Raw genomic sequence first — 27,932 nt, 5'->3', positions numbered from 1 at the left:
ACAATTCTGACGAGCATAACCGTCATTACAAAACGGTACGTTCCACTGTGGTTAATGTCAGCTTTGCATGGAGAAAAGGGCAAAAGATCATGCAACATCAAGAAGCAAAGCTGTGCAAAGCAGAGGACGGAGGCAGGACAATGAACTGAAGCTCACATTGTGAAAGCCAGTAGCACACAAGCCCAAGGTCAGGAGGATACAGGAAAGAAACAGGATTGAGACCAATGACGAGGAAATCACTTACGACACGTTCCGCCACTGAACATGGGCACCGTCTCGAACACCATCTTGTGGAAGAGCAGAGCCACTGGTTTGTAATCCAACTGGTTCTTGAGAAGGTGGCTATAGTAATAGACATAGCGCCTCTGGCTGGGGATTGTCACTCCCTGAATGGGAAAATAGAAACACTTAGAGAAACTGAAGTTTCTTTTCTCCGTCTGTAAAGAGGACATTTACAATTTGAAATATCAAATCATGACGACAAGCCTTTATAGGAGCCTCACAAATGTTCAAGTCAGGAAGATCAGCGTTAACTCAAGCAACTATTCATAATGTATCCTTCAATTAAGATAATGATTAGGGGATATACTAGAATCAACCACGACGACCAGGCCTATGGTGTGGAGTTGACGACTACCATCATAATCCTCCATTTAACCCTTATGTTACCAGCGAGGTACGTTGAAAATGGCCTGGGGAAGAGTTAGAGGGTTGAATGATCTAAATGGATAATGGGGATGATCCGTTTCCAAGACAGTATGGCTGCGTTTACACATGCAGCCCAATTCTGATATTTTTTTCCACTGAACAATTGGTCTGTTGACCAATCACGTCAGATCTTTTCACATCAGATCAACTCTGAAAAAGATCTGGTCAAAAGACCATTTAGAGGACAAATATCATAATTGGGCTGCCTGTGTAAACACAGCCTTAGAGGGCCAGACTGGAACAATAAAATGTACCTTCTTATCTCTGGTCCTGACTTCTCCATAGAAGTCCAGAGCTTCTTGTGCTTTGAGGAACTTGCCCCGGTGTAACAGGTATGCACAGATCATGACACCCGTACGTCCCTTTCCAGCTTTACAGTGAATCGCCGCCACGTGATTGTCATCCTCACTTAACCACTGGTCAAGATCTTCGCAGAACGGTTTAATCAGCTCCAGCTGGGGGGGATTGTGATCCTCAAACGGATATTGTGCAACTGGAGACAGACGGAGAGAGACTGAGCTCAGTTAGATAATGTCACACGTGGGTTTTTAGTTAAAAGATTGATTCATTCAATGACAGCCTGAATGAAAGTGATGTTTTCACTGTAATGTCTCACCTCTGCAATTGAATTTGGATGCGTCATAATGTCGCTCAGCGCACCTATAAAGGGACAAACAAAAATGTTGCTGTAGTAGTGGACTACAAACAGGAGCATTCTTTCATTTGTACAATCGATCTGTCAGCATACAGATTATTTCAACGACTGCAACCTCATGAATTCCACACAGATTCAGCCAACTGTTGAATAATATATCCATTGTGTTTACTGAGCTCTCTCCACTCCTCTTAAGATGATTGTTATCAATGAGAAACCTGTGATCCTTAGTATCTTTGTAGCTCACAGTTAAGTCAGTCAGTGCCAGTCTACTAGGTAACGACTTCAAACTGAGTGAGGAAAACATGGTTGTAAATTCCTTTTCCAGGGCAAAACTATACCAAACGGTTACCATGATATGATTGTTCTGAAACGTCATCACAATGCCTGGGCCTATCCACCAAGAACCACTGGGCCCTGTATTCAAAAAAATTATCGGGATTTCGCCTATCCGATAGGATTAGACGCATAGAAATAGAATAGACAAATCATTGCTTGAATGGGGACTCCCGTTCTATTCACTCAATTTCTATGCATTTAATCCTATACGATAGGTGAAATCCGGATAGACAACTGGGCCCTGATGTCTTAAGGCAAATAAGAGCTACTGTGGTTTACATTCTAAAACAGAAAGGCTTTTCCTCCTCCAGGGCTATATTCCACAGACATTTTCTGCATTACATCAGACAACTTTGCAGCACAGCAACCGCTGCTGACCATACTGCATATGCACAGGCAAAATAGACAGATACCAGGGTACTCACAGATTATAGATCTTGTAATGATTTTTGTGCTTAGAGTCCAGAAACCTGAGAGAGAGAAGATAATTACTTTTCCATCCAGAACACATTTTTAGCTAATTCTGATCCAACTTACCTTCCAACACTAAACGGCCCTCTAAATCACCTTCTTAAAACAGAGCATAATGCCAGAATGGCACAGACAGGGGGGCAGACTGACGGCCTCTCAGACAAGCTAAATAATATGGTGTTACAACATTGACTATCAGCAGGGTGTTGGTCATTCAGGTTGGCTCACATATCTAAAAACAACAGCTTCTGGGAAATGAAAAATAAATTTTTTCCCCTTTAACTTTTCCAAAAGCCCACACCTATGAGTCTACATCCTCAAATTATGTTTTTTATTTGTCACATGCGTCGAATACAACAGGTATAGATAGCCATTACCCAACAACGCAGTTAAGAAAATAAGAAAATATTTACTAAATAAACTAGAAGTGAAAAAAGTTACAATACCGAGTCAATGTGCGGGGATACAGGTTAGCCCGAGGTAATGGAGGTAATATGTACATGTAGGTAGGGGTAAAGTGACTATGCATAGATAATAAACAGCAAGACGCTGTTAAGGAGCCTTTTGGACCTAAACTTGATGCTCCGGTACAGCTTGCCATACGATAGCTGAAAGAACAGTCTATGACATGGGTGGCTGGAGTCTGCCAATTTTTAGGGCCTGCGTAAATTGAAGGAAATTGGTGCGCAATAAAATAAGTAGGGTCATGTTAAGTTCACAGGTGGCTTGCAGGTCACTCTTTTGGTTTCAGTTGACACATCAGGCAAGCCTCTGAAGCTGGCACAATAGCATGCATTTCAAACATTATATTCAGTCCGACCTCTGTCGCCCATATAATGATAAACAGTGAGAAAGGATCAGGGATTCCAAACTGTAAAACATTTACAATAATAATGGGGGGGATATTTTCAGTGTAAACTTAAACAACTAAAACCAGATAAAGTATTTAGAAAAAATGAATTGAACTATAACTTTAAATAAAGTCTTTGAGAACTAACATGCCATGGCAGAATATGTAGAATCCCTGGAAATTCGCTTTTAAAATGCTAAAATATAACTCAGCTCCCTGGAGAAATTCTGAGATTTGTTGGAAATTGGCTTACATAACAGGGCCCTCTAAAATGCTCCCACTGGGTTTGGTTAAGGTAGTTAGGACAGGTTAACTACCTGCTGTTTTCATTGTTTACCTTTTCCCCATTCCTTTACGTTCTAAGAAACCCCTGGTTTATTTTTGACAGGAACGTCGACATGCACATTTAGGAGAAGTACTTACCGTACTACATCATCAATGTTGTTTCTGTAGACACCCTCAAGTCTTTCAGCAGGAAAGCCCATAGCAATTATGTTCGGATAAATATCTGAGCGCAGGAGTCAAGGAAACCAGGAGGTTGGCTGCTTAAAGGTCAGAGACTAAAGAAAGGAATTACACACACCTAGGCCAATACAACAACCCACATACAATTGGTGTACAATGCAAACAAACAGCTCTTTGATATGCCCAAACACAGATGGCTTATATCATAGCTTACATCAGACATGCATTGCTTATCGTGACAGATCAATCACAGCAGAGAAGTATGGATAACAGGACAGAGCCTGGGTAATATAGACCAGACCCCCCCACCCATCATCATAACCTCCTCGAAAGAAAAAGCATTACATCACTCACATCATCAATACAGGTATAAACAAAGCTGAAGTTGCTCTAATTTGCGCATGCCTTTTCACTTGGGAAATATATCCAAGCACAAAAAAATGTATTTAAGCATACAAAGATTCCCTATTTGGTCAAATAATTCATCAGAATTGGCTACTACTATATGAAATGCATACAAAACAGGATCTCTAAATTATGCTTCCATGTTTACTGTTCATTTACTGAAACCCAGGCCGTCTTGTCACACACTTACGTATCCTGATAGTGTATTTTATATTTGAACTGGCATAAAATCACAATGACGTCATGCTCCAAAAGTACCCGAGACTACTGCAATGACAAATGCACTGGTCAGCATGAGCAGAGCCTCACTGTTCCAATCAAATAAATAAATCAATGGACTGAATGGGATCAATTCAATTTTCACAGAACATAGTTATCTCTTGGTTGGACCAGGTCTCTCTTGAAAATGAGATGTTATCTCAATGAGACAAACCTAGGTAAAAGGTTAAATAAAATAAGCCTGCCATTTCCAGCAACACCATTTAGGAGAATAATTTTCATATTCGTAATAGCACAGTTAAGATCTGGTGGAGAGGCATTGTTGCCGATGTGAAATCTCATCACTATTTTAAAACCAAACCCTAGAACTGGAGAGGAATCATTACATAACAGGAACAACCATGGCTACACTGCCTTCCCGAACACTGCCACAATGACCGACACAATGACTGGCACAATAGTTCTCTCACATCTAAATATGTTTGATGGAACAAGGTGATTTAGCTATAATCCCATGTTTCGCTCATACATGATCTAACTCAAAAAAGACTTACGTTAGGCAAACCCAGTTCTGTTTTTGATTTGTATAAAATAAAATGCACAGCGCTTCCTGAGATCACTGAACCTCAATCAAAGGGTCATAGCCACAGCAAAGAGAAGTTTACCAATTGAAGTGCAAGACATTACAACTAAACATGCTAATATTGTACAACAGTACTAAGCCACACTTCCTCCCTCCAATTATGCTCATAACCTTTAACTGGCTTTTAATCTATGCATTCTACATGCACCTACACTTTCACCATTTGATTGCATACCTTGCAAGGTTAGGTGACGCATTTCAGACATAGCTAACTTCTGATCAGTAATTTTGATAATTGTCTTTTCCTGTCATTTGTCACTAAACACAATCTCCAACAATACCTCAAATCAATACAAACACGCTGAGCTCATTAAGCTAGACGAAAAAAATTCAAATATCTCAAGACGACTAAACCAATAATTATGTTCATTCAAGCACATTGAAATTGGCACATTCCACTAACTAGATAGCGCTATTATAAATCGTATTAATAAGCTACCATTTCCTCTCACTCTGATAATGACTTAATGCTTTTAGGTATTTGTCTGGCTAGAAGGAGGACTGATTGAGAATATAATGTGAATCTAATCCATTATAGCTTGTTACATTATTATGTAGGCCAGAGGACCTTAATAATGCGTCGCAAAAAGGTTGATCTCTTTGTTCCCCATCCAGGGGAAGCTAACTATATATTAGCCAACTAACCGGTGACATTTTCAGTTGACATCAACCAAATAATTAAGACAAGTTATCAAGATCAATTTGCTAGATATAACGTTTACTACCACTACATTAGCCAGCTACGTTATCCATGATGTTGAATCTCTCGTTCAGTTATCATGATGATGATGGACGTGCAAACTACTAGCTAGCGAAGCTAACGTTATGCAAGCTATGAGATTTATCTAGTTATCAAGACTGCGTTTAGTTTCACATGTCACACACACACCGTTCTCAAATACTGTAGCAATTTAGCAGTGTGTTAGCATATAACCTGGTTGCTAATTGACCTAGCTAGTTGACCAACCAGTGACGAGGGAGCGAACCAACCAACCAGACGTTCTGTCATTAGCTTTTCACAGCTTGCTTGCTAACTAATATATATATATATATTTTTTTTAAATTAATGCTCACTGACTTCTGTCTGACTAACATTAGTTCACGTTAACCTTTCTACAAAGGACGATTAGCTAGTTAAGTTATCAAGCTAGGTATTATAGCTAGTTAGCAAGGTAACGTTAATAGAGACAGATGAACATAATCAGACATAAAAACTAGCCAGCTAATATTACGGCCATTCAACAAAAAGGATACAAGTCAAGTCCAAGTCAAACCCATCCTCCTGGTATCTCCTTTTGTTTCGGCTGACAATTTCCTTTATGATTGCAGCCATATCTGTCACAGGAGTCTTTAACGTTTTTATATTAAGAGAAAGTATTGTTGTTGCCTTTGTATGAAATGCTGCCAATCTTTCTCCCTCGCAATCCCGTTGGTGTCAAACGTTGACAGCTAACGTGAGTTAGCTAAGCTAGCCGTGCTAGCTAGAATAGCTTCTGCTGCTGCTGGGTCATAAAGGAGGGCCTCTCTCCGTTCCACCACAGGCCCGGCTTCCCAGATCCCACAATTTGACACAAAATCCTCCAGATGAATAGGTGATTAATTATCCAGCCCTCGAACCGTTGTATTTTAAGAGCGTACCAAGTATCTGATTTGGCCAAAGGCGCCGTGATTATGCCAGAAAAGCGGAGAGAAATCTCCCCGACGTTCCTTGCCCAGAATAGTGACTGTGACACACACACACACTCGATCTCTGCACACACGTAGCTAGATATGGCTAGCGTATCTAGTTAGCATGTCAATTCTTCAACAACAAAAAAAGAACTCATCCGACAAAACGATCCACGTCGTCGGAACTAAAAAAATATGACAGGAAAATTGACAGCCTCCACCTTCAACATAGCTAACAAATCTGTGTAATTATATTACTCGCCCGCACTTCTTCCCTGACAAGTCCCTTTCCCTACTGACTCGTTCCTCTCGCTGCTCTCGCAAACTTCCATGATGGCTTCCGCTCCAATTGAGAAAGGCTACGATTGGACGTAATGTTATGCCGCAGTGTAAAATAGTTCTTCAAAAACATCTATCCGGTGAAACACGGTTAGGACAACACGTAAAATGGTGCAGAATAAATTGACAAATCAATACATTATATCATGAAATATGTATCTTTCATTGTATAATTGCATTTATAAGAAATTATTTTCGTCGGTGGCGGAAGGACATGGGCACTGAACAGGGAACTAGCTTCTCTATTATAGTCACGTGTTTCTATAATTAGGGAAGTTTCCAATATTTAATTTAGGAATCATGACATTGACATGTATATAATCAAATCAGAGAATTTGCGTTGTGTAATACACTCGGTGCGGTGTGCCTGATGCATTTGATGAATCCATTTTAAACATGTCATTTCCATTGTCTCATGGCATTGCATAAACTGGATGATCAAATTGCAGGTGTATTTATTTATTTTTTTACCTTAACTAAGAGCTTAAGAACAAATTCTCATTTTCAATTACAGCCTAGGAGCAGTGGGTTAACTGCCTTGTTCAGGAACAGAACGACAGATTTTTACCTTGTCAGCTCGGGAATTCAATCTTGCAACCTTTCGGTTACTGGTCCAACGCTCTAACCACTAGGCTACCTGCCGCCACGGCCTTGATGAGGAATCAATACATTGTTGCCTTTTCACTTTGCGTATAGACTATAAAACAAGAATGATAAATAAATAAACAGTACCTGACACTATGCATTGCCCTTATCATCATTTCAATGTTTCCATACTTGACAACTTCAAAGTTGGAAACACAAATATACACAGTTGTTGCACATTATGCAGTGTCTGTCTTGGTACCTTGACTTTTCCTAACTTTTTACCCGGACAGGAGCTTGTGAGCCAGTAGTTGTGGTCACTGGACTAACGTTAGTTGTGTTAGGGCTCCACCTGTCAGATTTGCTTGGAACATGAAGCACAGAATCCTGACCTACACATTGAGTAACAAAAATAGTTACGTTTTATGATAGGGGATTAGTTTATTTTGTACCATATTGGTTGTAGCCACATCATTAAATCCATAGTTTTACATGTGTTGTTCTTTACCTTGAAGAATCTTCGTTCAATGCTGTCCCATGCCACAGAAATATTGAGGAAATTATTTGACTGTTTCTATTCCAAAACCGTAGGGGGCATCTGTCAAGCAAATTGCGCCGAGCTTCACGCTGAAAGGGACAAGAGCAAGAGTGGAAGCGCTAGGTGAGTGTCACGACTAGTCCAGCAAACTGTGATGGTTAATTTGTTTTTGTAAATCATTTAAAAGTTCTAATTACAAATACATGGGTCAATACAACACATTTCACAAGGTGTCCTGCTAGTGGGATTTTTTTTTATACAAAGTAACGACTAGTTCAGGCACGAGGCTGCATGCTAACTGGAGGTCAAAGCTATCAAAATTAAGGTTTCGGTTTTGTAACACGCAAAGTGAAACTACTATCTAGCTAGTCTTTTCACAGTTTCGATTATTGTCAAACATTTTTAGATATAGACTTAAAATAACACCAATTCCATCATCAGGTATGTAGGTCATATCAAATTACTAGCTAGCTAACAACTGGCAAATGCTGTCGTGTCAAGCAGGACGCAACAGTACAGAGATTTTTAGCCGGCATTGTTAGCTTGCCAGTGTTGTGACAGCCATATGTCATCATGTTAGCTAACTGCTAACAATATTTATAGGATGGACATGAACATGTGATCTTAGCTTGCTAAACAGGATTGAGTGTACATTTTTACGAATTTATGTAATTTCTCAGCTAATGTCTAAGCCCATTTTCAATTAGGGTTTTGTGAATTTAAGTGGAATTCACACATTGTTCTTGTTGGATAAAGAGTTCAGCACTTGTATAGCAGCTAAGCTATGTTGTTCACTTTCAACTGTGATGAAGTTTGGAGACTGTCATTTTGTTTTCCATCCCCCAGTCATCTAAGAAGATGGTGTTGAAGGAGATTCCAACTGAAAGTATTTCCCAGCCCTTGGGCCGGAATGAAGTCTTTGGTTTACTCTTCCGACTGACCATATTTGGTGCAGTCACTTACTTCACCATAAAGTGGATGGTTGATGCCATTGATCCCACAAGGAAACAGAAAATGGAAGCACAGAAACAGGTGAAGTTTTCAATATACAGTAGCCAAGTTTGACCTGTTTGCTTCTGAGCGTTTTCTGTGGATATCTATCATGTTTGTTGGGACTGTATTGGAATGTACAAAGCTAGGTAGATGGCTATTGACAGTTGGGTTTTTTTCAGGCAGAGAAACTCATGAAGCAGATCGGTGTGCAGAATGTCAAGCTCTCAGAGTATGAGATGAGCATTGCAGCACATCTGGTGGACCCGTTGACCATGCAGGTAAGAGAGCTGCTTCAATACACCATTGCTTGAACCCAACTGTTACAAGCGTTGGTTTTTCCATTTATATTTTGAGGTTGGACATTAGCACATTGGGTGCACCGATTGGTGTCACCTCGTTAGTCAGTATGTGTTGAACTTGTGCTGGTTTGGCTTCTCGTTAGTCAGAAGGCGTTTCATCTGTGCTGGTACAGGGGGTATTTGAGAGCGGGTGCTCCAGTTACCTTGAGAGATGTGGGTTAACACCTTTAGTTGGCGCTCCCGTTATGATTTCTAATAAACTATCCTTTATCTGTTCTTCCCTGGTAGTTTTGCTCCACCATTAGGTTTGATTCCTGTCTAAGTTTGGGGTGGGTTTTTAATTTTGTTTGCCTCTTGGGCAAATTTAGTGGCCGCTCATGGTTGGTGTCTTTTAGGTCCCAGTTGTTGTTGTTGTTAGTCAACTTTCAGTGGACAACATGACGAGTGTCTTTCAGAACCATTCCTAGAACCCCACCTGTTTCGTTTTGGTTGTCAGTAACTCTTTGTTAGTTCCCCCTTCTGTTTGAGTTACAATTTTAGGTGTCTTGCTGGGTAACAACATTCCAACAGAAACAAATAATGAAGGAAGCACTACATAAAGTGTCTTAAGGTTGTTGGAACAGCTTCAATGTGCCTTGGAATAGATTCTACAAGTGTCTGGAATGCTATTGGAGGGATATGACATCATTCTTCCACAATAAATGACTTTTTTGTTGGTGTTTTGTTAATGGTGGTGGAAAACACTGTCTGAGGCGCTGCTCCATAATCTCCCTTAAGTGTTTTAATTGGTTTGAGGTCTGTGACTGACACACACACACCCTTTAAACCCCTGTGTGTGCCTTTGAGACCCCTCTTTCAAAGTCACTGAGATCTCTTCTAGCCATGGTAGCCAGAATAATGGGCAACTGGGCATTTTTATACTTGACCCTATTAACTCAGGATCCACATCTACAGTGCATTTGGAAAGTATTCAGACCCCTTTCCCACATTGTTATATTACAGCTGTATTAAAAAATGGTACCCCCCCCCCCCCCCCCCCCCCCCCCCCCCCCCCAATCTACACACTACCCCATAATGACAAAGCAAAACTGGGTTTTTAGAAATTTCAGCAAATGTATTGAAGCAGCGATTACATCCTCGAGTCTTCTTGGGTATGACGCTACAAGCTTGGCACACCTTTATTTGGGGAGTTTCTCCAATTATTCTCTGCAGATGCTCTCAAGCTCTGTCATGTTGGATGGGGACCGTCGCTGCACAGCTATTTTCAGGTATCTCCAGAGATGTTCAAGTCTGGGCTCTGGCTGGGCCACTCAAGGACATTGAGACTTGTCCCAAAGCCACTCCTGCATTGTCTTTGCTGTGTGCTTAGGTTTGTTGTCCTGTTGGAAGGGGAACCTTCGCCCCAGTCTGAGGTCCTGAGCGCTCTGGAGCAGGTTTTCATCAAGGATCTCTCTGTACTTTGCTCCACTCATCTTTCCCTCGATCCTGACTAGTCTCCCAGTCCCTAACGCTGGAAAAACATCCCCACAGCATGATGCTGCCACCACTGTGGGGATGGTGCCAGGTTTCCTCCAGACATGACGCTTGGCATTCAGGCCAAAGAGTTTAATCTTGGTTTCATCAGACCAGAGAATCTTGTTTCTCATGGTCTGAGAGTCTTTAGGTTCCTTTTGGCAAACTCCAAGCGGGCTGTCATATGCCTTTTACAGAGGAGTGACTTCCGTCTGGTCACTCTACCATAAAGGCCTGATTGGTGTAGTGCTGCACATATGGTTGTCCTTCTGGAAGGTTCTCGCATCTCCACAGAGGAACTCTGGAGCTCTGTCAGAGTGCCCATTGGGTTCTTGGTCACCAAGGCCCTTCCCCGATTGCTCAGTTCGGCCGGGCATCCAGCTCTAGGAAGAGTCTTAGTGGTTCCAAACTTCCATTTAAGAATGATGGAGGCCTTGGGGACCTTCAATGCTGCAGACATGTTTTGGTACCCTTCCCCAGATCTGTGCCTCAATGCAATCCTGTCTCGGCGCTCTACGGACAACTCTTCGACCTCATGGCTTGGTTTTTGCTCTGACATGAACTGTGGGACCTGATATCGACAGGTGTGTGCCTTTCCAAATCATGTTCAATCAGTTAAATTTACCACAGATGGACTCCAATCAAGTTGTAAGAACATCTTAAGGATGATCAATGGAAACAGGATGCCTGAGCTCAATTTCAAGTCTCATAGCAAAGGGTTTGAATAATTTTTTTTTATAAATTCTCTTTAATTTGTGTGTAGACTGATAATTTTTTAAAATCCATTTTAGAATAAGGCTGTAACGTAACAAAATGTGGAAAAAGTGAAAGGGTCTGAATACTTTCCAAATGCACTGTATGTGGAAGCACCTGCTTTCAATATACTTCATCCCTCATTTACTCATGTGTTTCCTTTTATTTTGGCAGTCACCTGTATGTCTGTTCCCCATAACTAACTGATGTGATGCTCTCTCTACAGATCACATGGAGTGATATTGCTGGCCTAGATGAAGTCATCACTGAGCTGAAAGACACTGTCATACTTCCCATCCAGAAGAGACACCTGTTCAAGGGATCCAGACTGCTTCAACCACCAAAAGGTGAGTCTCTTGTTTTCATACAAGATTTGCTTATTGAGACCGGTGCACAAGCCTAGATAGACACAATGCATATAAAGGTTCAACAGGACCGCCTTCAGTCTTTAGCCACTCCTCTTACCCCTTTCATTATGATAACAGGTGTGCTGCTGTATGGACCACCTGGCTGTGGGAAGACGCTGATCGCCAAAGCAACTGCCAAAGATGCTGGTTTCCGCTTCATCAACCTGCAGCCTTCCACCCTCACAGACAAGTGGTATGGAGAGTCCCAGAAACTGGCTTCTGCCGTCTTCTCTCTAGCCATTAAGCTCCAGCCTTCAATCATCTTCATAGATGAGATTGGTAAATGCTTATTTTACCATTATCTTTCACAGATGCTATACAGTACTTTAAATCTTGTTTGGGTACTTCAGCTAAGCCAGTTATGTTGTCATCATCCCCGGCTCCTGTCGATCCTGTAATGTTCTGTTCCAGACTCTTTCCTGAGAAGCCGTTCCAGCTCTGACCACGAGGCCACAGCCATGATGAAGGCTCAGTTCATGAGCTTGTGGGATGGGCTTGAGACGGACTACAACTGCCAGGTGGGTCCATTATGAAGGATAAGCAAAAGGTGCGACAGGTCCGCACTCCGAAAGATGTCGCGTAAAGCTTACTTCATTTTGTATTTGTTTTTATTATTTTCACTGCATCAGGGATAGCGTACACAGACGTTTCGGTTTTGCAGCCTTTGTTGTGTTGGTAAATACATTGATCATCATGTGACTCCTGTCTGGTTGAGTCTCTCTCAACTGCCTCTCACCTTTTCCTCATGTAGGTCATCATTATGGGGGCCACTAACCGTCCACAGGATCTCGACTCCGCCATTCTGAGGAGAATGCCCACAAGATTTCACATAAATCAGCCTGTGAGTCTATTCACAAACTGTACACGTTTATCAGTATATACACAGTACTATGAACAGGGCTGTGACGGTCCTGGAATTTTGGATGATTGTAATTGGCCAGACAAACGACCACTGTCTCCGTAATAACCGTTCAAATAGCAAAATCTGGTCTTGGCTGCATGTGCTACCATAGAAATAGAATGAATAGAACAGATGTCGCCATTCAAGTCAATAATGGCGTAGTAGGTGGACTGGCGGCCATTGCGAGTGTACTCATAGGAGCAAAGCAGGAAGTGTACCCATCAATATGTGCTGTAATTTGTTGATTCAATTCAATTGGCATGACAAAAAATACCCTACATTGCATGAGCCACATCAGTTAACATCATTGAAATGAACATTCTATATTACCATGGGAATTATTGCGTCACAATACTAGGCAGCCATTGCGAGTGTACCCATGAGTAGGGCTGTGGCGGTCACGAAATTTCGTCAGTTGGTGATGGTCAAGAAATGAACTGTCTGTCTCACGGTGATTGACCGTTAATTAACAAACACATTTAGCATCTCCTGGCTTCCACACACAGCCTACAAGCCACTGATGCAGACCTTTTGGAACAGGTTCCTTTTTAAAAAGTCTAATAAATCCATGTAATATAGCCTACACCTTCAAAATAAATCCATTATTTATTTTAGACAAGTCTAAAGATATGATATGAAGAAAATGTAGTCTATTTCAGAAGAACAAAATAGCATACTCTTGTCTTGTTAGGTCCAGATCGGCTATGGCTCTGGGCTACACTAGTTCATTTAGCAGGCAAGATTTGCTTAGAATTCTGTGGCATTATTTTATAGTATGAAGAATACAATTGAACAAGCTAAATAAAATGTTAAGGATATTTTCTCCAAACGTTTTGAGGGAGTGTGCACATGCGGCTATTCTGTGTTGAGCAGTTATCAAAGAAATGGGTATTCCTATATGCTTAATTTACAGTTATTCATGTAACTTTAGTTGTTCTACAAACGTTGGGCAATATTTTTTGATTTTTAATACATTGTAAGGCTCTAATGACTAATGATTTGTAAAAAGTTGCTTGAAAGGCATGAGCTCTGCTTTGTTTTTTGTGCAGGCTGTGAACACTACATCAGTCACTCATTCACAATTTGACAAGCACTTGATAATGCTTAGAATTTCACGGCGGCATCCCGTTTGTGTGGCCGTAATGCACTCTAAAAAAATTCATGCCTTTTGAGGCCAGTGGCCGTTGTGCCCTTCTCCCTGAGTGCTGTGCGCTCCATCACGTGATTGGGTCTTTCTCACAGGCTACAAGTGAAGACCGACACATCGGGGACGCAACCAACAACATGTAGGCCTAACGAACAGCAAAAGCACTAGCCTATGTCAATCTACTATCCCCCATAGTACAGAAGTCGACCTATTCTGTACGAGAAATAACCAAACATAGCCTGGGACAGTTGTGGGATGCAATAGATCCCAAATGAATACAACCACTAGGATACAAAACAACAACGTTTTTACGCAATGTGGCTGATTCAACAGATCAGAAAGTTTAGCTTAATGTTGATACACAATTTCTTCACATAAGCGCAGTAATGTGCACACTGCAGTAGGCTAGAAGCGCAAATGTTCCATTAGTGGAAAACACCATTATCAAAAGTGACCGCAAATGTGATTATGCATGTAATGGTTCTATAATAAAGGTGCATTTTTATGGTATTTTTACGTCCGGTGAACAGGTCAGGATTCCATAGCCGCAGGCAGAATAGTTGAAACTGGAGCAGCAGCACGACCAGGTGGACTGGGGACAGCAAGGAGGCAAGGTAGTCCTGAGGCATGGGCTCAGGTCCTCCAGGAGGGGGAGACAGATTTAGAGGGAGCATACTTAAATTCACACAGGATAATTACACCAGATTTAACAGACTGACCCTAGCCCCCCCGACACACAAACTATTGCAGCATAGATACTGGAGGCTGAGACTAGGGGTCGGAAGACACTGTGGCCCCGTCCGACGATACAGGGCAAACAGCCCCACACCACTAGAGGGATATCTATAAACCACCAACTTACTACCCTGAGACAAGGCTGAGTATAGCTCACGAAGATCTCTCCCATGGCACAAACCTATGGGTGTGCCAACCCGGACTGGAAGATCACGTCAGTGACTCAACTACTCAAGTGATGCACCGCTCTTAGGGACGGCATGGAAGAGCACCAGTAAGACAGTGACTCAGCCCCTGTAAAAGGGTCAGAGGCAGAGAATCCCAGTGGAGAGAAGGGGACCGGCCAGGCAGAGACGCAGACTCGGTCTCAACCTTTGTCTTTATTGAAGACTCATCTCTTCAGTAGGTTCTATGATTGAGTGTAGTCTGGACCAGGGGTGCGAATGTGAACGGCAAGGCACTGGAGTGACAAACCGCCCTTGCCGTTCACAGACTACACTCAATCATAGAAGAGATGAGTCTTCAATAAAGACTTAAAGGTTGAGACCGTGTCTGCGTCTCTCACATGGATAGGCAGACCATTCCATAAAAATGGAGCTCTATAGAAGAAAGCCCTGCCTCTAGCTGTTTGCTTCGGAATTTTAGGGACATGACCAAATCGAAGAAATGGGTAGGAGTAAAACCTTGAAATCAGCCCTAGCCTTAACAGGAATCTAGAGGCTAGCACTGGAGTAATATGATCACATCTTTTGGTTCTAGTCAAGATTCTAGCAGCCGTGTTTAGCACTAACTGAAGTTTATTTAGTGCTTTATCCGGGTAGCTAGAAAGTAGAGCATTGCAGTAGTGACAAAAGCATGGATTAGTTTTTCTGCATAATTTTTGGACAAAATGTTTCAGATTTTTGCAGTGTTACAAAGATGAATGCCAGTTTGGCTCTACACCCCTTGTTAAGCGGAGTAATGTTCTTAATTTTAAAAGTTATTTGGCTCCTTTAGTTGTGATACAAACCTGTTAAAATGTATAGGCCTATGGGCTAGGCTACATGAGGTGTGTGACTATGATTTGAAATGGTCACAAAAAAGGCATTGTTTCTATTGCTGGGAATAGTGATAATATATAATTCACAAGTGATAGGCTAATATTGTCACCCGTCAGAGTATTCTTGATTTAATCTTGTTTTTACATAAACTAAATAATATATGTGGTGGTAATACAGTCACCACAACAGCCCTACCTGTGAGTTTACCAGTTCGATTGCCATGGTTAGAGGTGCCAAGCCCATTCTATTCATTGTTTGCTACAACACCTTGCTTGTTTCAGCAAGGGGCAACACAGTTTCATCATGTTGTTTAGAGTCCATGTTATCGCAGAAACGGACTCAACCGTACGAATGCCAGCCGTCCTGTCTTCAGTCAGCTGTTTGCCCTGGCCTCCCCAAAAATATATAGATATTATGACGGTTGTTTACTTTTCATGACGGTCTTCATCCATAACTGTCAGTAGCACGGTTATTTGGTAATTGAGCCAGCCTTAACTATGGTTATTTATGCAGTACTATATGAGATTACCTGAAATAGATTACATTCCTGCTAAAAACTATTATTGTCTTGCAGAATCGCATGCAGAGGGAAGAAATCTTGAAACTCATATTGAAAAATGAAAATGTAAGTTTTACATGGTAATTAAATTACACAATTACACATTTGTCTGTGTTTCCACTAAACTTCCCCATGCATTTCCCAGGTGGATCCCGCTGTTGACTTTGTTGACATGGCGAAGGAGACTGACGGATTCTCAGGAAGTGATCTCAGAGAGATGTGTCGGGATGCTGCTCTGTTATGCGTGCGGGATTTTGTCCATAACACCCATGCCGATGAAAGGTACCACACCCCTCTGACTGCGTTTACACAGGCAGCCCAATTCTGCCCGTATAAACACGTACTTCTTGAGACCTAACTTGATCTCCCAATACCAATGTCTTTACATTGGCTTTTCATATGAGCATTAGTAGTGATTAGTGATTTTCACACTATTAGAGTGCCTTCTGTAGTTACCAGCAAGATACTGACCTTGTCTTTGTCTCCAGGATCCAGGATCAAATCCGGTCCATCAATCAGGACGACATGCAGACTGCCAGGCAGAAGATGAGGAAGTCGAAGTCTGCAGACGGACAGACGGTTCTGATTCATTCTACTCTGGATTGAGTCTTGACATGCAAAGGAGAACTATTAAGCGCCTGGATATGCTTTCCTTATTATTTTCTATGTATGTAGAGTACTTACTGGTGGAGAGAACTTGAAGAGATATACATAAGTGTAATGTCTATCATAACATCACTTTGTAATGTCTTAGCTCATTTGTTATTTTAAGAACATTTAGTTCAATGCATTGACATGAAATATTTCTGTCAAAATTCTATTTGTTATGTGGAAGTTAAGCGTTACGTGATACTTATGTTGGCATTAGTGTCTTATGCATCTGGCCAACCAAGGTCTCTCTGAAACTGGCTCTTGAGACTGCAAAATATGGGCACAGCCATGGATCCTTTCAGGTTTGAATGTACATAATTGCCTCCCTATTACTTATGACACACAGCAATATTGACTTAGCCTTGGGCTTTTATCTGAGCATCACATGTTGCTTCTTTTGGTACTGTATGTTTTTTCTCTCTAGGAAAGCAGTTTATCGAACTAGTGTAACATCGGTAATAAAATTTGCCACTTATAGTTGGCACTGTCATCGTTCAACTATTAGCTAGTTGTACAATTGAGTGGTTCTCAGAATTACGAATTAGATCAGAAGTTATCATGCATGATAAAATATTTATCAGAACAATTCAACTCCTATCTGAAAGTGAATTATCACTAGATGTTGTGAAGAGAGCATGGTACCAGATGCAGAGACATGTCCTTTTTCAAACTTCAATATATCAGGAAACCTGCATTGTGCTTTTATGCCCTGGTCTTCAGCCCAGAGTTAATTTACAGTAGAATCTAATAACTGCTTGTGGTGATCGTCAAACTTCAATATATCAGGAAACCTGCATTGTGCTTTTATGCCCTGGTCTTCAGCCCAGGGTTAATTTACAGTAGACTCTAATAACTGCTTGTGGTGATCGTCATGTCTTATAGTTTCTGTTTATCCCTTGTGATGACCAGGTTGATTATTTCTACATGACAAACTTTCTATGGACATTTTGTTTTAGGGGGGTAGGGATTTTTGGAAATTGTAGTTTTAATTATTGAACTTTGGTTTAGGTAAAATGCTTGCTTTGCTTTTTATATTGACTAATTCATTTTTAGAATTTGTCTTACCCTGAATTCTGGTGTCTGCTAAAATAAATTACACCAATATTGTTCTTTGTCATGTAATCATTTATTTGCTTGAAACTTCCTGAAAAGTACTGATATAAAAAGGCTAGATGCAGTATAAGAACATTTAGAAATTAGGTACCATGGCATCACTTGATAAATATAGTTTCATTCATTACACAGGGATAGTTAAAACCCCTTTCACTCATATCACACTCTTGGTCACTCAACTACAGAATTATAGTCTTCTCACAGCTTCTAAAACATACATTTTAAGTTACTAGCTTGGAAGTACAGATGCAGTAAAGACATAGGTAACAAAAGTGATCTGTTAAAACATTCATATTGATTTCTTCACAACTCTGACTTCCATCTTTTTTTACACTGCTTACAGATTTATTTTGACCCTCACATCAAACTAGATAATTTCCAGGTAATATGACATTCAATTTAGTAAAAAAAAAAAGCTCAGGCATGTATTTCATTAATGCCTAGATGTCTACAGTACTTGATTTAAAATGAAAATATAAAATAGAGAAGCTTAAAAGTGATCTGTCTGTTTGAAACAAGGTGTGCGTGTTCATTCGTCCTTCTGCAGGGAGCTGTAGTACTCTGTGAGGACCTTCCAGGCTTTATTGGCCATGAAACCATCTGGAGGGTTCTCTCCGCTGCGTGCCATCCTCCTCATCTTGGTCCCAGATATGAACTCAAATTCCTGGTGTCTGGAAAGGAAGGTAAGACAAAGTGAGTGAAGCAGCTTGATTCAATCTCTCAGTTACTTTTTGACATTGTAGGAAAGGTTTTCCTGAGCCCTAGTTATTGCTTACAACTAGAGCCCAGAGATTTTCCTGGTCAGGCCACATAGCCCGGAAAAACGTATGGGCCAAAATATTAGCTGTCAATGTACCTCTCCTTATCGTAGAAGTCCATAGATCTTTTAGTCTTGTTGTAGGCAGCCACTCTGAAGGGGATGATCTCTACAGAGGGGAGACCAGGGGCCATGGTGAGGACCTTGGCCCCGTGGGTGGGCTCATACAGGCTCTGCTTGGTCTCGGGGTGAGGCATGCCCGCAGGGTCACGACCAACGATGTAGAAGTTGGCACCAGCTATCATTCGTGCCCGGCAGTGCCACTGTACCTAACGGGTGGAAAGACAAACACCTGTCTAGTGACTACAGATATGACCTGATTCTACTGAATAAAACAATGCTTAGAAATACATTTTATACAGAGATTAGTGTCCAGCAGTGACAACATGTCATTCAGGGCAGTTGGGGCAATATATAATAATAATATACAGTACCAGTCAAAAGTTTGGACACACCTACTCATTCAAGATTTGTTCTTTATTTTTTACTATTTTCTACATTGTAGAATAATAGTGAAGACATCAAAACTATGAAATAATACATAAGGAATCGTGTAGTAACCAAAAAAAGTGTTTAACAAATCAAAATATATTTTCTATTTGAGATTCTTCAAAGTAGCCACCATTTGTCTTGCCAGCTTTGCACACTCTTGGGATTCTCTCAACCAGCTTCATGAGTCACCTGGAATGAGTTTCAAATAACAGGTGTGCCTTGTTAAAAGTTAAATTTGTGAAATTTATTTCCTTATTAATGTGTTTGCGCAAATCAGTTGTGTTGTGACAAGGTATGGGTGGTATACAGAAGGTTGGTAAAAGACCAAGTACATATTATGGCAAGAACAGCTCAAATAAGCAAAGAGAAACGACAGTCCATCATTACTTTAAGACATTAAGGTCAGTCAATGGGGAACATAAAAATAAAAAAAACATTGAAAGTTTCTTCAAGTGCAGTCGCAAAAACCATCATGCCCTATGATGACACTGGCTCTCATGAGGACCGCCACAGGAAAGGAAGACCCAGAGTTACCTCTGCTGCAGAGGATAAGCTCATTATAGTTACCAGCCTCAGAAATTGCAGCCCAAATAAATGCTTCACAGTGTTCAAGTAACATTTACACATTTATTTAGAATTCAAGGCACACTTAACCAGCATGGCTTCCACAGCATTCTGCAGTGATACGCCATCCCATCTGGTTTGCGCTTAGTGGGACTATCATTTGTTTTTCAAAAGGACAATGACCCAACACACCTCCAGTCTTTGTAAGGGCTATTTGATCAAGAAGAAGAGTGATGGAGTAAGATGACCTGGCCTCCATAATCACCTGACCTCAACCCAATTGAGATGGTTTGGGATGAGTTGGACCGCAGAGTGAAGCAAAAGCACTCAGCATATGTGGGAACTCTTTCAAGACTGTTGGAAAAGCATTCCAAGTGAAGCTGGTTGAGAGAATGCAAAGAGTGTGCAAAGCTGTCAAAGGCAAAGGGTGACTACTTTGAAGAATCTAAAATATATTTAGATTTGTTTAGCACTTTTTTGGTTACTACATGATTCCATGTGTGTTGTTTAATAGTTGTGATGTCTTCACTATTATTCTACAATGTAGAAAATAGTACAAATAAAGAAAAACCCTTAAATGAATAGGTATCCAAACTTTTGACGGGTACTGTAAATATATATATTCTTTTGTGCCTTTTTTGTATGTTATTTTGGCATTAATACATGTCACATATCAGTTTGCAAACAATGTAAAAAAAATATATGATTGAGTTTATAAACCCGCATACAAACACAGTGTCGTGGCTGAATTATGACATGGATAATATACAGTTGGTTTTTCGTACATCGGCGAGACAGAACAGCTGCCTCTGGTAAGACAAGGGGTGGCAGTCTGTGTCTATTCGCCAATAACATCTGGTGTGCAAAATCTAATATTAAGGAAGTCTCAAGGTTTTGCTCGCCTGGGTTAGACTATCTCGTGATTAGCTGTAGACCACACTATTTACCAAGAGTTATCTATATTTTTCATAGCCATCTATTTACCACCACAAACCGATGCTGGCACTAAGATTGCACTCAACGAGTTGTATACAGCCATAAGCAAACTAGAAAATGCTCATCCAGAGGCGGTGCTCCTAGTCGCTGAAGAATAATGCAGGGAAACTTAAATCTGTTTTACCTAATTTCTACCAGCATGTGCAACCAGAGGAAAAAAAATGTCTAGACCACCTTTACTCCACACACAGAGACGCGTACAAAGCTCTCCCTCACCCTCCATTTGGCAAATCTGACCATAATTCTATCCTCCTGATTCCTGCTTACAAGCAAAAACTAAAGCAGGTAGTACCAGTGAATCGCTCAATACGGAAGTGGTCAGATGCTAAGCTACAGGACTGGAATATGTTCCTGGGACGCATCCGATGGCATTGAGGAGTATACCACATCAGGGGGGTTTACTTGGCTCATCACGCTCTAGTGGGCCGGGCGCCTGCAGGCCGAATTCGGTTGTCAGTTGAATGGTGTTTCCTCCGTCACATTGGTGCAGCTGGCTTCCGCGTTAATTGAGTGGATGTTAAGAAGCACGGCTTGGCGTGTCATGTTTTGGAGGATGTATGACTAGACCTTTGCCTCTCCCGAGCCCGTTGGTGGGATGCAGCGTTCAGACAAGAACGAAATTGGGGAGAAAAAGGTGGTTAAATTAAAATAAAAATCCCACTATGCCCTCTGACAAACCATCAAACAGGACTAAGTGTCAATACAGCTCCGATGCTCGTCGGATGTGGCGGGGCTTGCAAACTATTAGGGACTACAAAGGGAAGCCAGTCGCAAGCTGCCCAGTGACATGAGCCACCAGACGAGCTAAATTACTTCTACGTGCGTTTTGAGGCAAGAAACACTGAAGCATGTATGAGAGCATCAGCTGTTCCGGACAACTGTGTGATCACGCTCTCCGTAGCCGACGTGAGTATGATCTTTAAACAGGTCAAAATTCACAAGGCTGCAGGGCAAGACGGATTACCAGGACGTGTACTACGAGAATGCGCTGACTAACTGGCAAGTGTCGTCACTGACATTTTCAACCTCATCACTAAGCTAAGGACCCTGGGACTAAACACCTCCCTCTGCAACTGGATCCTGGACTTCCTGATGGGCCGCCCCCAGGTGGTAAGGGTAGGCAATAACCCATCTGCCACGCTGATCCTCAACACGGGGCCCCTCAGGAGTGCGTGCTTAGTCCCTTCCTGTACTTATTGTTGACCATGACTGCTTGGTCAAGGACGACTCCAACACCATAATTACGTTTGCCAACGACACAGGTAGTAAGCCTGATCACTGACAACAATGAGACAGCCTGTAGGGAGGAATTTAGAGACCTTGCAGAGCTCAGGGGTTGGTAATCTTCTCTAGGTGCGTAGTGATTGGCTCAGTGTTCTGTTATTCATTGGGACACTATGTTGTCGCAAAATCTTCGGGGAGAGATAGAAAGTTCAAGCCCCCTTGGGTGCTGCCATAGATTTACATTAGAAGTGCCCATCCAAGAAGGCTCAAGGTCATTGATCACAGATAAAATTCTGTCAAATCACGTGACATCTACCATAGCTTAGCTAGCAAACTAGACAAGTCATCATCATGAATCACGTTGACAAATCCTTTTCAATCCTTGTCATATGAAGAGAAATAAAACATATAGGTGCTCATTGGACATAAACATTACACAACAAGTTGGAAATTGCAAATTTATCCATGAGTGGTTTGGAAAGAATCTGTGGATAACTGCAAGCGTTGCAAAGCAATCACTATGTTGCTTCCCCTGCCTGCTATCCGGCGGAGAGGGTGTGTGGTCCAAGTCTGCGTTTAAGAGACTCTTTTCCAAGCTTAAAAGGATAAACAGAAAAGTTTGAATACATTGGCCATGCTGTCAAGCCAGCATGAATTCTGCCGCGTTCAAAACAACTGGAACTCGGAACTGGGAAATCTCAGACTTCAGTGAGTTCAAGACAACTGGGAACTCTGGGGGGGAAAACAATGAGCTCTGACTGGGAAAATAAGTTTTGAACAATCATCCAACTCGGAATTTCAAGTTGGGAACTCAGGCCTTTTTCTAGAGCTACGACCTGAAGATCACTGACGTTATTATTCAACCTTGTTTTTTCTGAGTTCCCAGTTGTCTTGAAAGCACCATAAATCCAGAGAATGCCAGACATTGATGATAAAGTTCCAGGAAAAAACTTGAAGGACCGCCGCACCACCTTCCTGTTCAAGTGAGCAAAGCACAACATTGAGTCCAAAAAAATAAATAAAAAAAGATCTCATTATAAAACCGCCACTTGTATCCAGTTAGTTCAAACAGTGTAAGTTAAATCTATCTAAGATGTAGAGGCCAGGGGGAAACCATAGCCCTACCTCAGTGGGTCCAGCATACATCATGGGAGAGGGGAATATGGCCACGATGGTGCTGGCTGGGTCCAGTACCCCCTCCTCCAGTACGGCAGCATGCTGTTTTATGCGCCAGTCCAGAGGCACGTCATCGTCTTTGGTCCAGCCTCCCAGCGGGTGGAGCAGCAGGACAGGGTTCTTGTAGCCTCGCTCCAGCAGCCGCCGCTTTGTGTCTTGCATCAGGAGGGCGTGGCCATTGTGGACCGGGTTGCGAAGTTGGAAGGCGAAGACGGCGTCTGGGGGAACGCAAAAAAGGAGGTTCCTTAAGTCTTCTTCATCATCACTGTGTTTTTTCAGCATTTGCCTTAAGTAGACATTAGCATACACAATGCAGCACTAAGAGAGACAGCAGACAGGAAGTGCGAATTAAACAGAATATAATAAGCTATTCACCTGCTTTCATTTCCTTGAACTTTTGCTTCAGTTCTCTTGGAGTGAAGCGGTATTGGTCCAGACCATCGTTCCATTTGATTTGCTCTAGCACCTCCAAATCTCCACCAACCAGCCAATCACCACCCTCCATAACCATCTGTGAGATTATATATATATATATTTTTTTACATTTCTGATTTCTCATTGAAGTATGTTCTGTTGACAAGCAAGTTCATGATATTAACAGGGACAGTTCTAAAAGGCAATTCTAACCTTAATGTAAGGATGCTGAGGACATGTGGTTCCCCACTGCCTGGCACAACGCTCTTCCTTCCGATGTTCATAAAACTCAGGGTTGCGGAGAATTGCCACTCTGCAACCTTTGAACTCAAGGGCAAACGCTGCGCAGCCGTCCAGCTTCTCTTTGCTCTCTTTGGAAACGGGCAGGACGATCGGCACAGAGAGGTTGATGTTTCCACCTGCCAACCACATGTCATTCTATGTCACTGACAGAAAAGTCAACAGACCTCTGTTGGCTCATTGTGAGAGCTATTGACTTTATGTGAGGTAGGTGTTGTTACATGTGCATAACATGTCAATAGCACATGATATTACAGACAAACATGGGCACTATTAAGAACAATCCATTCAATTGATATGAGCATACGCTACATTAAACTGTGTCGTCTATGAAGTTATAAAATACCAGTATTACCATCCAGGAGAGTGTCGAAGTGCAGAACCTGCAGGAACTCCCTCTCCCTCATGAAGCCCTTGAGGGGGCTGGCCCAGCCCTCCGCCAGCACCTGCACCCACTGGAGGTCCAGCTACAGGAAATACAGAACAAAACGTCAGTAGGGTGTGGTCCCATCAGGTGTTACCACTCAACATAAAGGGTCAGATTGTGTGTGTCAAACTCCAAAATGTGCATATAAGAATGATTTGTTACCTTGGTGATGCTGACGGTAGGCAGTGTCTTGGCGTCGCTCAGTGCCAAGTCCAGCTTGTTCTCTGGCACAAAGAGCTCAGTCACTTCCTCTGTCACACCAGTGGGCACAATATTCTACAAAACAAAAGGATCAATGTGATAGCACAATGACAAGTTAATTTCCAATGACTAGGACATTTTCCTCACGGTAGAGATACAATGAGGAATACACCACAGACAGGCGAGGCCCAGCGAGGTCTCAGGGACCATAGATAGACTCACCTGTTCCTTAAGCAGCTCGACCACCTGCTGGATGCACTCAGTCGCTGAGATCTCTCCAGTCTTCAGCACAAGATCTGGTGACTCAGGCTTCTCAAAAGGCGAATCAATGCCCGTAAAGCCTAAGGGGAGGGGGTCAGGATACCTGTTAAGGACTTTGTCAATCATTTACACTACTTTAGTGCGGCGTCAATATAGTGCTTTGGCTGTACATTATATAACCCCACTCTTTTTGCTTGTTCAACAGCATGTTAAGTAGTAGACTTTGAAGCCATGTGATCTATACTTGTAAATGTAGCTGTGTGTAATGTACTGGAACAGAGAACTGGAACGCTGGAGGGCAGAGTCAGCCTGATCAGTACCTTTAATCTCTCCAGCACGGGCCTTCTTGTAGAGGCCTTTGACATCCCTGCTCTCACACACCTCCAGGGGAGCGTCGACGAACACCTCAAAGAACGGCAGCCCAGATTGTACATGGATCTTTTTGGCTTCTTGCCGGTCCTATGCACAAGAGAAAGAGACTGGGGTAGCAAAAATCAACATGTTTGCCATCTTGATTTTACTTCCATATCAAAAAGAGGTTCTCAAAACCAAATACCAACGGAAGTGAATGCAATCAGACACAGTATAGCAGCTATACAGGCAAGAGCTCGGATCAATCACAATGGATGACAGTGATGCTCCTTTGACAATTTTCCAATTGATTATTTCATATCAAGTAGAATTTGAAGTGTCTTTTTAACTGTCACTCACTCACCTTAGTGAATGGAGAAATGAAGCTGGTGATGCAGACCAATCCTGCGTCTGCAAACAGCTTGGCCACCTCAGCGATGCGCCTGATGTTCTCCTCCCTGTCCACAGAGGTGAAGCCAAGGTTCCTGTTCAGCCCCTGTCTGATGTTATCCCCATCCAGGGAGTAGCAGGGAATACCATGGAACACCAAGTACTCCTCCAGGGCAAAGCCGACGGTTGTCTTTCCGGCACCTGACAAACCTTTAGTACACAGTGACAGTTTACAATATATCCATTATCCAACATGGCTTATGTGAAACTCTGGTCTAGTATTGGAGAGATAAAGAGAGAGGGCATTTGCTTACCAGTGAGCCAGACCGTGCAACCTCTGAAGCCCTCTCTGGTGCCCACCACTTGGCCTCGTTTGGACCGGCTCACATGGTGAGCCTGGTACACGACATTAGTGGCCCTCTGAAGGTCCTGAAACCACAGAGAGACTGCACCATTGCACATCTGCACATTCCTAATTGAGCTATTAGCACAGGACAAAGAAATGCTGCCTTAGGTGTTTGCAACTAAACACAGTATTTTAGTCAGCTGAGAAACACTGAACTGTGATGTAATTTGTAGTGATAGCTTGATAATGAGTGCCTTAAGTCCTCTGCAAGACATGTATACTTTCCCATTTGTTTGAATGCCAAGCAGAACAATCTGTCTGAAAGCCATTCCTCTCAGTTTACAGCTAATCGGGTCATCGTTAGAAGTAAAACCGCAGGGCTGTTCAATTCCGTTCCTGGGGAGTCTAAACACTTCTGGTTTTGGTTTCTACCTGGTAGTTAATTGCACTCACCTGGTGTCCTGGGTCTGAACCAATCCCTGATTAGAAGGAGAGGATGAAAACCAGAAGTGTTTTAGCCCTCCAGGACTGACATTGAAGAGCCCTGTGTAAAAGGGATTTGACTACTGATCAGGCACATACAGACATTAGAAAGATATAAACCCTAACCCAGGGAAGCTTTAATTGTACAGATTATCTAGATACAACAAGGTATACTCATGTCACTCTAACCTCTTCTAATAAGTCCTTGTCCAGCCTGCCTAATTGCATCTTTGTGGCTTCCCATACTGTGTGGTGTGTAGGCGGACCAGGTTGGTGGGGGCTGCAGAGGGACAGGGGGAAACAAACAGGCCTATTCATTCATACAGTCCTGCAGTGTGGCAGTCAGGCCCAATGCTCGCTAGCTGGAACCTCTCAAAGGCCAGGCTGTGCCTCTCCCAGGCCTGCCCAGACACGTGATATCTGAGCTTCATTCATTAGTGACTCTCATAGTGGCTCACTGTTACTGTAGCCTCGCTCCAGCAGACATAACTCCTCAATGAGCACTTGTTGTTAGGGACATGGATAAACTTAATTAAAACCAGTTCATCTGGAACAACTTGTTTCACTGTTTAGAGAGGCCATAAGACAGATCCAAATGTATAGCCTAGATACCATCACTAAATATGTCACAAGCCTTAATAACATCTCAGCTATTTGAAATAGGGAAGCACATCATACACTATCATATAGTACGACTTTACATTCTATACAATAAACTACATGTTATTATACAATATCTGTAGGCTATAAAATGCAAATACTGTATATAACATCAGTGGAATATTATATAATGTGGCCGTATAAATCTACCTATTGTTATAACTCGAAAAGGAATTTATTAGCCAAGAATCAGTTTTGCATTGCAGTGATTTCCCGAGAAGTGGTCAGTCAATCCACAGGTCTACTGATCCCCCAACGCTGATTTGTGGCTAAAACTGACTGGGTCACTTTCTTGTGTAGACCACTAACTAAAAACAGGTAAGAATGATTCTATGCTATATTTTTCTATACACAGCTGGTGAAAAGGGGGAAGGAAGGTAATTGTGCTTAACATAGAACATTCCTACAGAACTTTCAGTTTAGAAATAATGCTAGCTATAGAATAACTTTCGACTCTGCTCCAATGTATCTCTTTCGGTGCTCAACATACGAAGCCTACATGTTTAGATAGAAAAAAGTTATCCAATTTGATACATTGTCTGCCCCCCACCCAACAAGCACAGATCCGAATGAAATAAGTAACGTAACATATCAAAAGTCAAACATAATGACATAGCCTACCGTTCTTTGTTTTTTAATCCCAGACATCGCCGCTTCTCCTGAAACGTTTAATTTGGTGACCTAATAATTTATATGTTGGTAATGATTAAGCTATATTCACTTCTAAAAAACGAGTTTGTGTGATTTATCGGAAATAAATCTGACGGGAGACGTCCAATGAAGATTTCTAATCCGACACGTAGCATATTCATAGCCCTGCCTTTTTCGTACCCAC

At 42.0% G+C, this 27,932-nt stretch overlaps 3 protein-coding genes across 8 annotated transcripts in view; 1 reads left to right on the top strand and 2 right to left on the bottom strand.

Annotated features, from left to right (window-relative positions):
- Positions 1 to 6,790, bottom strand: part of LOC139367975 (phosphatidylinositol 3,4,5-trisphosphate 3-phosphatase and dual-specificity protein phosphatase PTEN) — a 16,977-nt gene extending 10,187 nt beyond the window's left edge. For 2 of the 4 annotated variants that reach the window (XM_071106418.1, XM_071106421.1), the window contains exons 1-6: positions 6,010 to 6,774; positions 3,447 to 3,531; positions 2,128 to 2,172; positions 1,325 to 1,368; positions 963 to 1,201; positions 245 to 386 (exon numbers count right to left, since the gene is read on the bottom strand). In XM_071106418.1, coding sequence (XP_070962519.1) covers positions 245 to 386; positions 963 to 1,201; positions 1,325 to 1,368; positions 2,128 to 2,172; positions 3,447 to 3,531; positions 6,010 to 6,088 — 634 coding nt within the window. In that variant the 5' untranslated portion in view covers positions 6,089 to 6,774. Of the gene's footprint in view, positions 1 to 244; positions 387 to 962; positions 1,202 to 1,324; positions 1,369 to 2,127; positions 2,173 to 3,446; positions 3,532 to 6,009 lie in introns of all 4 variants that reach the window. The other 2 variants (XM_071106419.1, XM_071106422.1) reach the window with 2 other exon arrangements.
- Positions 6,791 to 7,828: 1,038 nt separating this feature from the next.
- LOC139367974 (outer mitochondrial transmembrane helix translocase-like) lies at positions 7,829 to 17,989 on the top strand. Of its 2 annotated transcripts, none has more exons than XM_071106416.1 (10): positions 7,829 to 8,008; positions 8,732 to 8,917; positions 9,058 to 9,156; positions 11,669 to 11,789; positions 11,928 to 12,128; positions 12,261 to 12,367; positions 12,601 to 12,690; positions 16,247 to 16,297; positions 16,377 to 16,513; positions 16,720 to 17,989. In XM_071106416.1, the coding sequence occupies exons 2-10, from the start codon at positions 8,744 to 8,746 to the stop codon at positions 16,835 to 16,837; spliced, it is 1,098 nt and encodes a 365-aa protein (XP_070962517.1). In that variant the 5' UTR covers positions 7,829 to 8,008; positions 8,732 to 8,743; the 3' UTR covers positions 16,838 to 17,989. The 2 variants fall into 2 exon arrangements, with proteins under 2 accessions (XP_070962517.1, XP_070962518.1); XM_071106417.1 differs by lacking the exon at positions 7,829 to 8,008 and adding an exon at positions 8,209 to 8,326.
- A 3-nt stretch (positions 17,990 to 17,992) lies between these two features.
- Positions 17,993 to 27,924, bottom strand: LOC139367972 (3'-phosphoadenosine 5'-phosphosulfate synthase 2b). 2 transcript variants are annotated; one of them, XM_071106412.1, is made up of 12 exons: positions 27,719 to 27,924; positions 25,923 to 26,037; positions 25,583 to 25,818; positions 25,188 to 25,326; positions 24,829 to 24,947; positions 24,568 to 24,681; positions 24,334 to 24,445; positions 23,892 to 24,097; positions 23,640 to 23,775; positions 23,214 to 23,482; positions 18,852 to 19,081; positions 17,993 to 18,666 (listed from the first exon to the last, which is right to left on the bottom strand). In XM_071106412.1, the coding sequence occupies exons 1-12, from the start codon at positions 27,743 to 27,745 to the stop codon at positions 18,525 to 18,527; spliced, it is 1,845 nt and encodes a 614-aa protein (XP_070962513.1). In that variant the 5' UTR covers positions 27,746 to 27,924; the 3' UTR covers positions 17,993 to 18,524. The 2 variants fall into 2 exon arrangements, with proteins under 2 accessions (XP_070962513.1, XP_070962511.1); XM_071106410.1 differs by lacking the exon at positions 27,719 to 27,924 and having other exon boundaries at positions 25,923 to 26,185.
- Between the last annotated feature and the right edge of the window lie 8 nt (positions 27,925 to 27,932).

This window comes from Oncorhynchus clarkii, chromosome 16 (assembly GCF_045791955.1).
Source record: "Oncorhynchus clarkii lewisi isolate Uvic-CL-2024 chromosome 16, UVic_Ocla_1.0, whole genome shotgun sequence".
Taxonomy (NCBI): Eukaryota; Metazoa; Chordata; class Actinopteri; order Salmoniformes; family Salmonidae; genus Oncorhynchus; species Oncorhynchus clarkii.
Note: the sequence above shows the minus strand (reverse complement) of the source record. Positions and strands in the feature narration are given on the sequence as shown.